The 13,359-nt window shown below is 43.1% G+C and overlaps 1 protein-coding gene across 1 annotated transcript in view; it reads left to right on the top strand.

Annotated features, from left to right (window-relative positions):
• Window positions 1–9,000, top strand: part of TNFAIP1 (TNF alpha induced protein 1) — a 37,848-nt gene extending 28,848 nt beyond the window's left edge. The window contains exons 6-7 of the mRNA XM_044283847.1: window positions 749–944; window positions 5,302–9,000. Coding sequence (XP_044139782.1) covers window positions 749–944; window positions 5,302–5,538 — 433 coding nt within the window. The 3' untranslated portion in view covers window positions 5,539–9,000. The remainder of the gene's footprint in view (window positions 1–748; window positions 945–5,301) is intronic.
• Window positions 9,001–13,359: the final 4,359 nt, after the last annotated feature.

Here is a 13,359-nt window from a genome sequence, read left to right as displayed (position 1 = left end):
GCACATTTGATATCTGATTTGCCAGTCCAGTTTTATGTTTGGATCCTGTAAGCAAACGTATTTATCCGAGACCTCAGTGTACCTTCAGTTAATCTATGATTGTGACATTCTGAGGATTTCAAGGCTGTAGATTGATTGCTCGGAAAATGATCAAAAGTTAATGTTAAAAATAATGCACTATTTAAAGAACTCTCCATCTTCCGGACGTTGAGGTATTCACGCTGGTCGGTGTTAACGTATTTTATGTGATGATTATACAGAAAAGAATCTGGCATGTGTGGATACTACTTAACCTTTCCTTAGGAGTGCTAAACCATCTGCTTTTTTGACTGATCTTAAAATCTTAAAGGTTTATTCCTATCACAAACATTTATGGCATATCAACAGCCTATGCCATAAATGCCCGATAGTACCCGCACCTATCTAACTGCTGTAAATGGTGGAAAGGTGGGCGAGCATCCACGGCTCTCAGTTCACTTCTAATGCTTGCTTAGCAATTTTCAGAACTTCCATAGAGTCATTGGAGAGAGCTGTGCATGTGCGACCACCTTATACAGCAGCTGGTGAGGGAGGGTCGAGGGACCCCTGTGATACAGCATGTCTAACAGGTGGGACCCATATGCCACAGATGTCCAAGATAGAAATACCCCTTTAAAGTTTTAAAGGGAAGATGGTGGAGAAACTAGTAGAATTTGCTTCTTCATTTATACCACGTGTTCATTTTCTCCTTTAACTGTGACTATTATAGCAACTCGGACGACAACCTTCTGAAAAATATTGAGCTGTTTGACAAGCTTTCCCTTCGCTTCAACGGGCGAGTCTTATTTATGAAGGATGTGATTGGAGACGAGATCTGCTGCTGGTCCTTCTACGGTCAGGGGCGGAAGCTGGCAGAGGTGTGCTGCACCTCCATTGTGTATGCCACTGAAAAGAAGCAAACAAAGGTACATTTCCAAACCTGTACGCACTACCAGCAATGGAATATTTTGTACAGCCGATGAGCTATTGCACTTTACACCTAGATGATGTTGGAGAGTTTTTAGATTGCTGCATATTCAGACATGAATACGTTTATGTTCCTGTTAGATCTGTTTTAGGCTAGAGCTACAGCTCGACTTTACATAGGAAGACTTTTTTTTTTTCTGTAGTGTAATCAAAACCTTAAAGGGGTTGTCCAGGATTTTAAGATGTCCTCAGGATAGACCATCAATATCTGATCTACAGAGGTCTGACACCCTGCAACCCGCTGATCAGATGTTTCAAAGCAGCGCTGCAGTTACAAACTCTGTCCACTAGACAGTGGATGGAGCTGTGCAGTTCCAGCACCAGAGCTACCCTGACTGTTGATTGATGGGGTTGTGGTTTTCTGACCCCACCCATCTTGTATGAAAGCGAACCTGTCGCCATGAAAATGCAGTGCATTTGTAGAGCAGGAGCACCCTAGCAGAGTGACGTATAGTTCTGTGGGAAAAACTTCAGTATAACTTGCATTTTATTCACCAAAATTTTTGATCATTCTGAGCTTAAGAGTCAAGTGGGCTATCCTACTGAATGACTAACACCTTTCATTGTATGAACACTCATACATGCATAGGACCAACAACATGACTCCTAAGCCCAGAACGAATAGAGATTTAAATATTACAAGTTATGCTGAATGTTTTCCCATACATCCATATATCAATCTGTTTGGCTCCTCTTGTTCTATAACATGCTGTCTCCAGACTGCACTGCATTTTAACAGTGACTTTAAATACTGTTCGATTTTTAAAGGGGTTCTACAGTTCATTTTAACTGATGATCTATCCTCTGGATAGATCATCGGCATCTGACCGGCGGGGGTCCGACACCCGGGACCCCCACCGATCAGCTGTTTGAGAAGGCAGCGGTGCTCCAGCAGCGGCGCGGCCTTTTCACTTTTTACTGCAGGCCCACTGACGTCACGACTAGTATCACTGGCCTGGGCGGGGCTAAGCTCTGTTCACTTGAATTGATACTAGTCGTGATGTCACTGGGCCAGCAGTAAACAGTGAGAAGGCCGCGGCGCCGCTGGAGGGGTCCCGGGTGTCAGACCTCTGCCGATCAGATGCTGATGATCTATCCAGAAAATAGATCATCAGTTAAAACAAACTGCAGAACCCCTTTAATGCTGTCTCTGTTCGGCATTTAAAATATTTTGCCTCCGTGGAGCCAAACTTTGTTTTACCTGAAGTTGCTCAAAATTAGGAATCCAAAGTCGGGCTTGATGCCGGCTGGTACCTCTGTACCAAACCCGACTTCAGATTCCTAATTTTAAATGTTTTTAAATATGCAGAAATAAATACCGAATTAATTGCGCGACTTTGGGTAAAACTAATTTTGCCTACATGAAGGTAATACATTTTAATGCTGTACAGAGACTGGTCTCGGACAGCATTTAAAACCCGAAGTCTTTGAACGAATCGACTTTGGTTCTCTGATCCAAAGCTCGATTCACTTAAAGGGAACCTGTCACCTGGATTTTCGGTATAGAGCTGAGGACATAGGTTGCTAGATGGCCACTAGCACATCCGCAATACCCAGTCCCCATAGCTCTGTGTGCTTTTTTATTGTGTAAAAAAAACTGATTTGATACATATGCAAATTAACCTGAGATGAGTAGCAACCCATGTCCTCAGCTCTATACACAAAATCCCGGTGACAGGTTCCCTTTAAAGGGCTTCTGTCAAACCACTAAAGTCATATTTTTTTATTTTTTTTGGCTACTTAAATTCCTTATACTGCGATATATCAATATATAATGCTCTTACTCATTTTCCTTCAGCAGTTTCTTCAGAAAACGGACTTTTATAATATGCAAATGACCTCTCTACGAGCAAGTAGGGCGGCTACTTGCTGGTAGCAGCCGCATCCTCCTTTCATAAAGACGCCCCCTCCTCATGTTGATTGACAGGTCCAGGGAACGCGCTAGTCTTCTGGCTGGCCCTGTCTGCATTCAAAATCTGGCGCCTGCGCCGTACCTGTCTTCAGTCGATGCAGGCGCTCTGAGAGGAGGACGCTCGCTCGGCTGCTCCTTCCTTAGTGCGCTTGCGCCGGGTGTAGATGTGACGTCATCGGCGCAAGCACATTGAGGATGGAGCGGCCGAGCGAGCGTCCTCCTCTCAGTGCGCCTGCGCCGACTGAAGACAGGTACGGCACAGGCGCCAGATTTTGAACGCAGACAGGGCCAGCCAGGAGACGAGCGCGTTCGCTGGCCCTGTCAATCAACATGAGGAGAGGGCGTCTTTATGAAAGGAGGATGCGGCTGCTACCAGCAAGTAGCCGCCCTACTTGCTCGTAGAGAGGTAATTTACATATTATAAAAGTCAGTTTTTTGAAGAAACTGCTGAAGGAAAATGAGTAAGAACATTATATTTTGATATATCGCAGTATAAGGAATTTAAGTAGCCCCCCAAAAAATTATGACTTTAGTGGGGTGACAGAAGCCCTTTAAGCCTACTATGACCCATCGTCCAGCGGCCCTGCTTATCAGTTCTAGAACTTTGTATCTGCCCACACTTTAGCACCATTTCCTACCTCTCTACCCTCTCAGGATCACTGTATCAGGGCTACATGAGGTTTAGATCAGCCTAGGTTCGAGGACAGGGAGTCCGCACCATCAGGGGTTGTCCCTGGGCTGAGCAAGATTAGGGTGAGACGATAGGGACAGCTTTCCCTTTATTCCCTATATACCTTGCAGGTGCTTTGTGCGGTAATATATCTGAGTGTACTCTCAGTGAGTATCGTCCTGTGTAATTTATTAATTTTTAAGGAACACTATTAAAGTATATTAATTTTAATGGGTTATATAATTTGCTGGAAGTCAGTTCTACAGGGTGGGCCATTTATATGGATACACCTTAATAAAATGGGAATGGTTGGTGATATCAACTTCCTGTTTGTGGCACATTAGTATGTGTAAGGGGGGAAACTTTTCAAGATGGGTGGTGACCATGGCAGCCATTTTGAAGTCAGCCATTTTGAATCCAACTTTTGTTTTTTCAATAGGAAGAGGGTCATGTGACACATCAAACTTATTGGGAATTTCACAAGAAAAACAATGGTGTGCTTGGTTTTAACGTAACTTTATTCTTTCATGAGTTATTTACAAGTTTCTGACCACTTATAAAATGTGTTCAATGTGCTGCCCATTGTGTTGGATTGTCAATGCAACCCTCTTCTCCCACTCTTCACACACTGATAGTAACACCACAGGAGAAATGCTAGCACAGGCTTCCAGTATCCGTAGTTTCAGGTGCTGCACATCTCGTATCTTCACAGCATAGACTATTGCCTTCAGATGACCCCAAAGATAAAAGTCTAAGGGGGTCAGATCGGGAGATCTTGGGGGTCATTCAACTGGCCCACGACGACCAATCCACTTTCCAGGAAACTGTTCATCTAGGAATGCTCGGACCTGACACCCATAATGTGGTGGTGCACCATCTTGCTGGAAAAACTCATGGAACGTGCCAGCTTCAGTGCATAAAGAGGGAAACACATCATCAGTGTGTGAAGAGTGGGAGAAGAGGGTTGCATTGACAATCCAACACAATGGGCAGCACATTGAACACATTTTATAAGTGGTCAGAAACTTGTAAATAACTCATGAAAGAATAAAGTTACGTTAAAACCAAGCACACCATTGTTTTTCTTGTGAAATTCCCAATTAGTTTTTTCAATAGGAAGAGGGGCCTGTGACACATGAAACTTAAGTTGGATTCAAAATGGCTGACTTCAAAATGGCCGCCAGGGTCACCACCCATCTTGAAAAGTTTCCCCCCTCACATATACTAATGTGCCACAAACAGGAAGTTAATATCCCCAACCATTCCCATTTTATTAAGGTGTATCCATATAAATGGCCCACCCTGTAAAACGACCTCTGCAACTTTCTGCTAATAAGAAGCACAGCCCTGTACTGGTTACTATATAAAGGGAAAAAAGCTACTGCTTACTACTAACATGTAGCAATAAAAAAATTATAAATTGCCAGTGACTGCAGAGTTTTTGAAGAGATTTTCAAAACCTTCCTATGATCAGCGATTTCACAAAACATGAGGTTTAGGCTGCATGCACACGAACGTTGTTTGTTTCAGTGTCCATGTTCACTATTAGTAGTTGCGATGGGGGCTACCCGACACTGAAAGCTGCCACATGTAGCCTACACATTAACGTACGGGCACTCTTCTCTCACGTTATGTCTGCAGCTGTCCACCGCTATTTCTGCAGATCCTCACAGTAGTTATATCTACAGTAATGTATTTCTCTCCCACTAATAAGGTTGAATTTCCTGAAGCGCGGATTTATGAAGAAACCCTGAATGTTCTCCTTTATGAGACCCCGCGAGTCCCAGACAACTCTCTACTGGAAGCCACAAGCCGTACACGCAGCCAAGCATCTCACAGTGAAGATGATGAGGGTTTTGAACTCCGAGATCGCGTTCGTCGCATTCATGTGAAAAGATACAGCACGTATGATGACAGACAGCTCGGCCACCAGTCTGCGTACAGGGATTGACTCTCTACAGCATGAATGCGGTGAAGTTCTCTTTGCCTTGTGACTTTTTTTCTTCCTTTTTTGACTAAAGTCGTCTTATAGAAGAAAGCTAGTCGGCAATTATAACTTCAAAGACCTGTGTATGACGTTATCAGTCATCCAGTGTAAAGGTCTGATTGCATGACTTCAAATTTTGGATATTGGCGCCAATTCCATTTTTTAGCACAATATTTAATCTAGGAGTCAAATGTCTTACTAGGAAGCTATCCATTATCCACTACAAGGCCTTTCTGCATCCCATGACCTCGAATGGGGTGACTATTACATTTTTGGGGATACGTAAGCTGATCATCTAAGTATCTTTGCTTTCTTCACCTTCAGAAGCAGACATCCAGCATAGGAGGGGAAATGACCAGATTATCCTATTCTGACTGGTGGCTTAAAGGGGTTGCCATAATCAACACTTTAAGTGGCACATTGTTGTTGGTTCGGCAGCTGGGACCCCCACTGCGCACAAGAATGGGGACCTGTGTGCCCTGTGGGAATAAAGCACAGTCATGGCTTATGTGTGCTGAGCTCCATTTAAAGTCTATGGGACTGACTGAGATAGCAGGTCAACAGGCTTTAAATAGAGCAGCAGCATGCATCTGCTACTGCTGCTCCATGGGACCCTCATTGTGGTGGGGGTCCCAGCGATCAGACTCTTAGGTCAACCCTGTTAATCTGTGTTTATTACTGCACTAATAGAAATTGCGTCTCCATGCACTAAGCTTGCGTTGACCAGTGTGAAGAAGCCAGGCTGCAGTAGAAACCATGGTGGAAGTAGAGAGCAGCATCCTATGCTAAAAGGTGAGAATGAAGGATTCATGGCTGAATTCAGAATGACTGCATTGTTACCAAGTATGTGGTAAGAGATGGAGCTCATTGAGACGACCACTATGTTTTATTTGTCCTCATGATCGCACCGTCTGATCCTACGCCACTTCTTTGCCATGCTGTGCAGTTGGCCTCTGTGCTTGACTTTTAATTTATATTTTAGTATAGGCTTTAAATCAGTAATGTATAGTTAGTGCAGTTTTAGACTCAAATCATTCAGATTTTTTTAAGTATTTATTATGACTCTGAAGGCAGCACTGGTAAAGTATGGCCCAATATGGAGTCCTGAGATGACTGCACAGTTGGCCAGATGGGGAATTCCATTTGGATTGAAGACATTGGCCCAGATTTACTAATGTATCTTTGCCAAAAATCTGTCTAAAGCGGCACAATTTGGCAAATCTAGGGTTTTTAGACAGACTTTTGGCTATTGTGTAGAAACACTGAAAAGATGGGATGTTTGTTTGATATCGCTAATCATTTAATTTGCTGATATTTCTTATGCTAATTTCATGTGTGGCCTCGTACTGTGCATTTTAATATTTCAGACACAAAATATAGGGGATCACTCGAGGCAGGTTTCATGGTAAAGGGGTTGTTTTCTGTTTGACCTATCCTCCCAGTTCGGTGGGGGTCTGACTCTCGGCACCCCATCGATCCACTGTTTGAAGCGAACATGCTGTCAACATTGTAGTGGTGGTGCAATGTACTTACGCCTTCCTGCCGAGAGCAGAGACCCCTTCAAACAGTCGATCGGCAGGGGTGCCAGGAGTCGGAACCCCACCAGTCTGAGATCATCAATATCTGAAAACCAGACATTCCCTTTAATATACTTTTTAAAGGGGTCATTCTATGAAAAACATGTTTGCCTGCTCAGGACAGGCAATAATTGTATGAATGCCGGGCCTCCACTGACACCAGAACAGGCGTCCTGAACATCCCATTCAAGCAGAGTTTGAAAAGAGCGGCGGTCGTGCGTGCACGTTGCTGCTCCATTCTTTGTCTATGGGGCAGACAAAGAACCGAGCACTGAACCCAGTTGTTTTCAGTCAGATCCATGGGTGCTGAATATAATGTATTATAGCAAAAGAAAGCTTCATTGCCACTATGCTGTTCTTAGGTAATTATAATTAATTTAAAAACGTCTTAATATTAAGTCTTGCACAATCTTTGCTCATTTGTCACAGGTGACATATATTTCCTACATTAAAGCAGATTTTTTTTTTTTATCTCAGCAGTTGGTCATAAGAAGTAGATCTCTCAGATAAGGCACTAAATGGGGTAGCCCAGGGCCATTTCCATTCTGCCAGCTTGAATACCTATAGGCACCAATAAACTAATTATGCAAGTGGTATAGATGAAAACTATACTCCTCCTCAGGCAGGTTTTTACAGTTTTTTTCACAGTGCATTTCTGCTGCAGCCACTATGTGAGTAGCTCTGTGTCCAGACTGTGAATTAAGCAGTTCTCTCTCCCAGCAGGCTATTTTCAGAACTTCCATAGAAGTGAATAGAGAGCGCACTGCGCATGCATGGCCACCTCTCCATTCACCTCCTATAGGAGTTCCCGAAATAGCCAGAACTCCCATCAAAGCAAATAGAGGGTGGCCACACTTGCGCAGCGTGCCCCCATTCGTTCTAAAGATAGGTGTGGGTCACAGAGGTGGAACCCGCACCTATCTGACATCGGTGGCATATCCTAGCGATATGTCGCCAATGTCTCATGTGAGACAACCCTCTTAACATCAATGCTTTTATTTTTTTCCATATTAACTATTTCATCTATCTTTAAAACATAGGAGGAGGTTTATTAAGACTGGCAATGTGTATGCTGGTGTCAGTTTGTCTTGAGCTGGCACAAGATGCTCTAGAATTATTAAGGGGCACACATCTCTTAGTAATTATGGCGCCTGCTGTGCTGCCCATGTGCCAGAACTGAACTTTAATCCAGCCAACAGCTAATGTATGGCAGTTTTCAGACGCACATGTTAAATGAGTAGAGTTGCGGAGGTCCCGCCTGCACCCCCTCCCACTCGCGCCCAACCCACTGTTTGGGAAAGTGGCAAAGCTGCTGGAAAAGAAGTTAAAAAGTTGCACATATTGTCGCAAAATGGGATTTGCGCCAACATTTCTGACTTTTCTACATTGGAAGACAGGTGTAGAAGCTTGATAAATCTCCCTCATTGTCCTTAGCTTTTCAGTTTGTATGAGATGGTTATATCTTTACGTTCTGAACATTTACATATGCCTTTAGTCTTCTGCCCTTATCGCTAAGAAGTATAAGACCACTGCAGGTAATTGCCAGGTTCCAGAGATTGTTTTTCATGCTTTGCCTGTACCAGACATCTTTAATTCGTTGGCGATTGGTTTGCCATCCCTATTGTTAAATTGACAGGCTCCAAGGAACCTTGTGCAGGAAAATACTGCTCTATACTTCCCTTAGTTGTCCCTTCTAGAAAAGTCCTGTTAGAATACATGGGTGCCTAGGGCTCATGCACACAAAACTATTTTCTTTCTGTGTCCGTTCCGTTTTTTTTGTAGAACCATTCATTTCAATGGGTCCGCAAAACAAAACTGAAGTTATTCCGTGTGCATTCTGTTTCCGTATGTCAGTATTTCCGTTCTACAAAAAAAAAGAACATGTCCTATTATTGTCCGTATTATGGACAAGGATAGTACTGTTCTATTAGGGGCCAACTGTTCCATTCCGCAAAATACAGAATGCACACGGACATCATCTGTATTTTTTGCGGACCGCAAAATACAGACGGTCGTATGCATGAGCCCTAAGCCACAGTAGACAGCTGCTACACATATTCAAGGTCCACCAGAGTACCAGAAGATCCTCCAGTGGGCCCAAGCTCTGGCAATAATGGACCTCTAGAAAAACAGGGCCCTTAAAGGGAACCTGTCACCTCCAAAAATGCATCTTCATCCCCCAGCAGTACCTCATAGTAGCCCGCAGCCTGTTAATAATCATATTCTTCATCCTGTTGTGCGATTGCTGCATAAGTTCAAAAAACGCAGTTTTATTCTTCATCAGCGCTATAGTGCCGGCCAGCTTGAAGTCAAGGTAATCACACCCCCACCTCCCCTTTTGCCTGAGAGTGACAGCCTGCAGTGCGGCCGCGATTCCCCAAGTCTCGCGCATGCGTATTGCGCCGCTAAAACCCGGCTAACAGCGGCAGCAGGAGATGGAATAGCTCATTATTACAGACCGCCCCGTGCATGTTATAGACTTGGGGAATCGCGGTCGCACTGCAGGCTGTCGCTCTCAGGCAAGAGGGGCCGATTAGGGGGCATGGTTACCTTGACTTGAAGCAAGGAGGCCGCTACCCCCTTAACTTCAAGCTGACCAGCACTATAGCGCTGATGGAGAATAAAACTGCGTTTTTTTTTAACTTGCGCAGCATCGGACAACAGGATGAAACATATGATTATTAACAGGCTGCGGGCTACTATGAGGTACTGCTGGCGGGTGTAGATGCATTTTTGAGGTGACAGGTTACCTTTAAGGTCCTATATACATGGAGGGTGGACCCTTAGAATCATTTCTTCTGGTGGGCCTAAGGGACTTCAGTCCAAAGCTGCACATATTGGATTCATTACATGGTTGTGCCGTCTCCTTCTAGATTATCCCTACTGAGGCCCACAGAGAAGCTGATGGCTACATTCTAGGAAGTGGTTATATAGATGGGATGATCCATTTTAAAGGCTTCCTGACTATTAATGCAGAGGATATACAGGTCTCATTATATACAACATTTACTGTAGTTGCACTGTCTGAAAAATTTTGAACTTTTTGCTGGCTATAAGAGCAGAAGACTAATAGTGCCAGTCATACACCTTTTTACCCACTAGAGGGCAACAAGATCCACAGTAGATTTTTCCATCAGAGATGCCTACATGATATAGGTGGGCAGCCACTGCCTGCATTACCCTTAGGAAAACCATTTGATGCCACCCAGAATGATGTCTAGCAGGATAAAGCCCCAGCTAGGATGTTGGGTTTGCCACTGATATCTACGTATCGGCTGTCAACTAAAGGCATCTTTTCCTGTTGTTGTTTAGTGGCATCAGGGTTGATTCTGAAATTCTTCGTGTTGCTTGGCAGTCCTCCAGTAGAAGTCGGCTAACTAGCCAAAGATTAGTATTAACCATTTCATTCTTTGTTGAGACCATTTCATTTTCAATGACTAATTTCATTTTCAGCCGGCTTGCTTTTGTTGCCTTCTAACTTATTTAACCATAGAATGATTTCAGTAATTATAGGAATTTTGACTGGAAAATAAAACACTAAACTTTTTAATGACAATAAAACATTATTACAAATGATGCCTACGTCTACTTTATTTCATGTTATCTTTCATTAGTGTTCTGATAGACCGCATTCTCTAAGTTTAAGTCGGCCACTAGGTAAGTGATAGCCGAAAAAGTAAGTGTATGTTTGAAGGTCACTTTTTAGATAGATAGAATTGATAGATTAAATAGGTAAAATAATTGGACATATTTATTAGATAGATGTATTAGATTATTAGAATAGATATGACCTAGATAAAAAGCTGACCAACGTAAATACATTGCATTAGCTATTACATTATGTGAGTTTGTGTTCTGAATTCTTACGTCATAGGTAAGGCTCTGCTCACACCGCATTTCATCAGAAATACCGTTATGTAGCTGACTGACATTAGCGATGTGCTAATGTCAGCAGAACATAAAGCTTTATAACTTCCTGCCGCCGTTCTCTTAAAATAAAGACTTTTATAATATGCTAATGAGCCTCTAGGTGCTATAAGGGCGTGGCTTCAGCACCTAGAGGCTCAGTCTTCTCACCCTTTGGCACGCCCAGGTCCCGTTGATTGACTGTCGAGTTCTCCTCATCGTCACGTAAATCCCCGCCCTATTTAGTATTCGGCGCAGGCGCAGTGAGTGAAGGACGCGCTCCTGCTGCCGGCTTCCTCACTGAAGGAAGGAAGCCGGCACCAGGAGTGTGTCCTTCATTTACTGCGCCTGCGCCGAATACTAAACTGGACGGTGCAAGTGCGGGATTTATGAGACAATGAGGAGAACTCGACAGTCAACTGGACCTGGGCGTGCCAAAGGGTGTGTAGACGGAGCCTCTGGGTGCTGAAGCCACGCCCTCATAGCACCTATAGGCTCATTAGCATATTTTAAAAGTTTTTATTTATTTTAAGAGAACGGCGGCAGGCAGGGAGTTATAAAGCACACTGTTATGTACATCGCTAATGTCAGTCAGCTACATAACGTTATTTCTGATGACAGAAAAAAAACCTTTAAAAGTTTACTTTTGCTGTTCATATTGTTAAGCCTGTGGAGGAGAAGACTATTACATTAATACCTAAAGGGGTTATATCCCCTTCGTCCCCCACTCAGCTCCTCTGGCATGAGCATCTGAGCATTTCATGGGCTTTTTCTGGAGATCCGGTGATGTACTGGGCTCTCCATGGGTAAGCTAGGCGGAGGCTTCTGCCTAGCAGTGAGCCCAGTGATGTCATCAACACTAAGGGGGGGGCTTTAGCTCGGTGAATGAATTTGGTATTCATTTCTACATCTTTAAAAACATTTAAAATTACCAATCCGAAGTTGGCGTTGGTACCGGCTGGTACTTTTGTACCAGACCTGACTTCAGATTGCTATTTTAAAATGTTGTTAAAGACGCAGAAGTGATTACCGAATTCATTCACCGAATCTAGCGCAACTTCGGCTAAAACAAATTTCGCCTCTACGGAGGCAATACATTTTAATGCTGTACAGAGACATCTATGATCCGAAGCTCTATTCGCTCAACACTAATTATAATAATAGCATGCCAATAAGAGTGTTCAATGTGTGAATTGAATTATTACAACTCAAATCGCCCTCACCTTAACCCCTTACCGACATCTGCCATAGAAGTACAATGGATGTTGGGTTTTTAACTGGGTACCTGCCTTTTCACACAGCAGACACCCAGAGCTAATGTCCGCGATCAGTGGTAAAGAGACATTGAAAGCGCATGCTTGCCAGGCAGGGACACCGGGCGGAGATTGAGGAAGGCGTTCCACAGAAGTAATAAGCCAGAGCTGTTCTAGGCTTCTAGACTTATTACTTGTATATTCAGGCCAGCAGATTGCAGCACTGAATTGTAATATGGTGATCTTTGTATAGGGTAATGGATAAAATCCCATTACTCTACAAATTGGAATCTAATGATTGCATGTTTGGGTCTACATCGGGGCCTAAAAGAAGGGGGGTGGGGGGAGTGAAAAATATTTAAAAAATGATTAAAATCACCCCCTTTTCTTTGAAATAAAAAAATAAACATCATATACATTGCTGCCGTCATAATGCCCATACTATTAAAATATTAAAAACTTATCCTGGTATGGAATGGTGTAACGGGGAAAAATAAATCAAAATGGCCGATTTACTGTTTGTTCAACACGTCATCTCAATATTTTTTTTCAAAAAGTCATACATACCCCAAAATGGTATAAAAAAATTCCCGCAAGAAATGAGCCCTCACACAGCTCCGTGGACATGACTATAAAAAAGTTATGGGGGTCAGAATATGGCGATGACTAGAAGAAATTATTTCAAACATTTTGTATTATTATTATTATTATAATACAAGCTATACAAATATGGTATCATCATAATGACCTGGGGAATGAAGAGCAGAAGTCCGTTTTACCACATGGTGAACAACTTGTCCCACAAAATACAAGTCCTCATAAGGTTATGTGAACGGAAAAATAAAAAAAAGGTATGGCTCCTGGAAGGCAGGGAGTGAAAAGCAAAAAGCGAAAATTGTTGCATCAGGAAGGGGTTAATAGCAAACCCTACCACATCAAACCCTACATGTAGCATAAGATAACATGCACATTCCCTTTTCAATGTGTGCATTTGCATGAATTGCCATAACTAATTCCATCTTGCACAGGTCTGGATTATAAAGGGGGCA

The sequence above is a fragment of the Bufo gargarizans genome, chromosome 3 (genome assembly GCF_014858855.1).
Source record: "Bufo gargarizans isolate SCDJY-AF-19 chromosome 3, ASM1485885v1, whole genome shotgun sequence".
NCBI lineage: Eukaryota > Metazoa > Chordata > Amphibia > Anura > Bufonidae > Bufo > Bufo gargarizans.
Note: the sequence above shows the minus strand (reverse complement) of the source record. Positions and strands in the feature narration are given on the sequence as shown.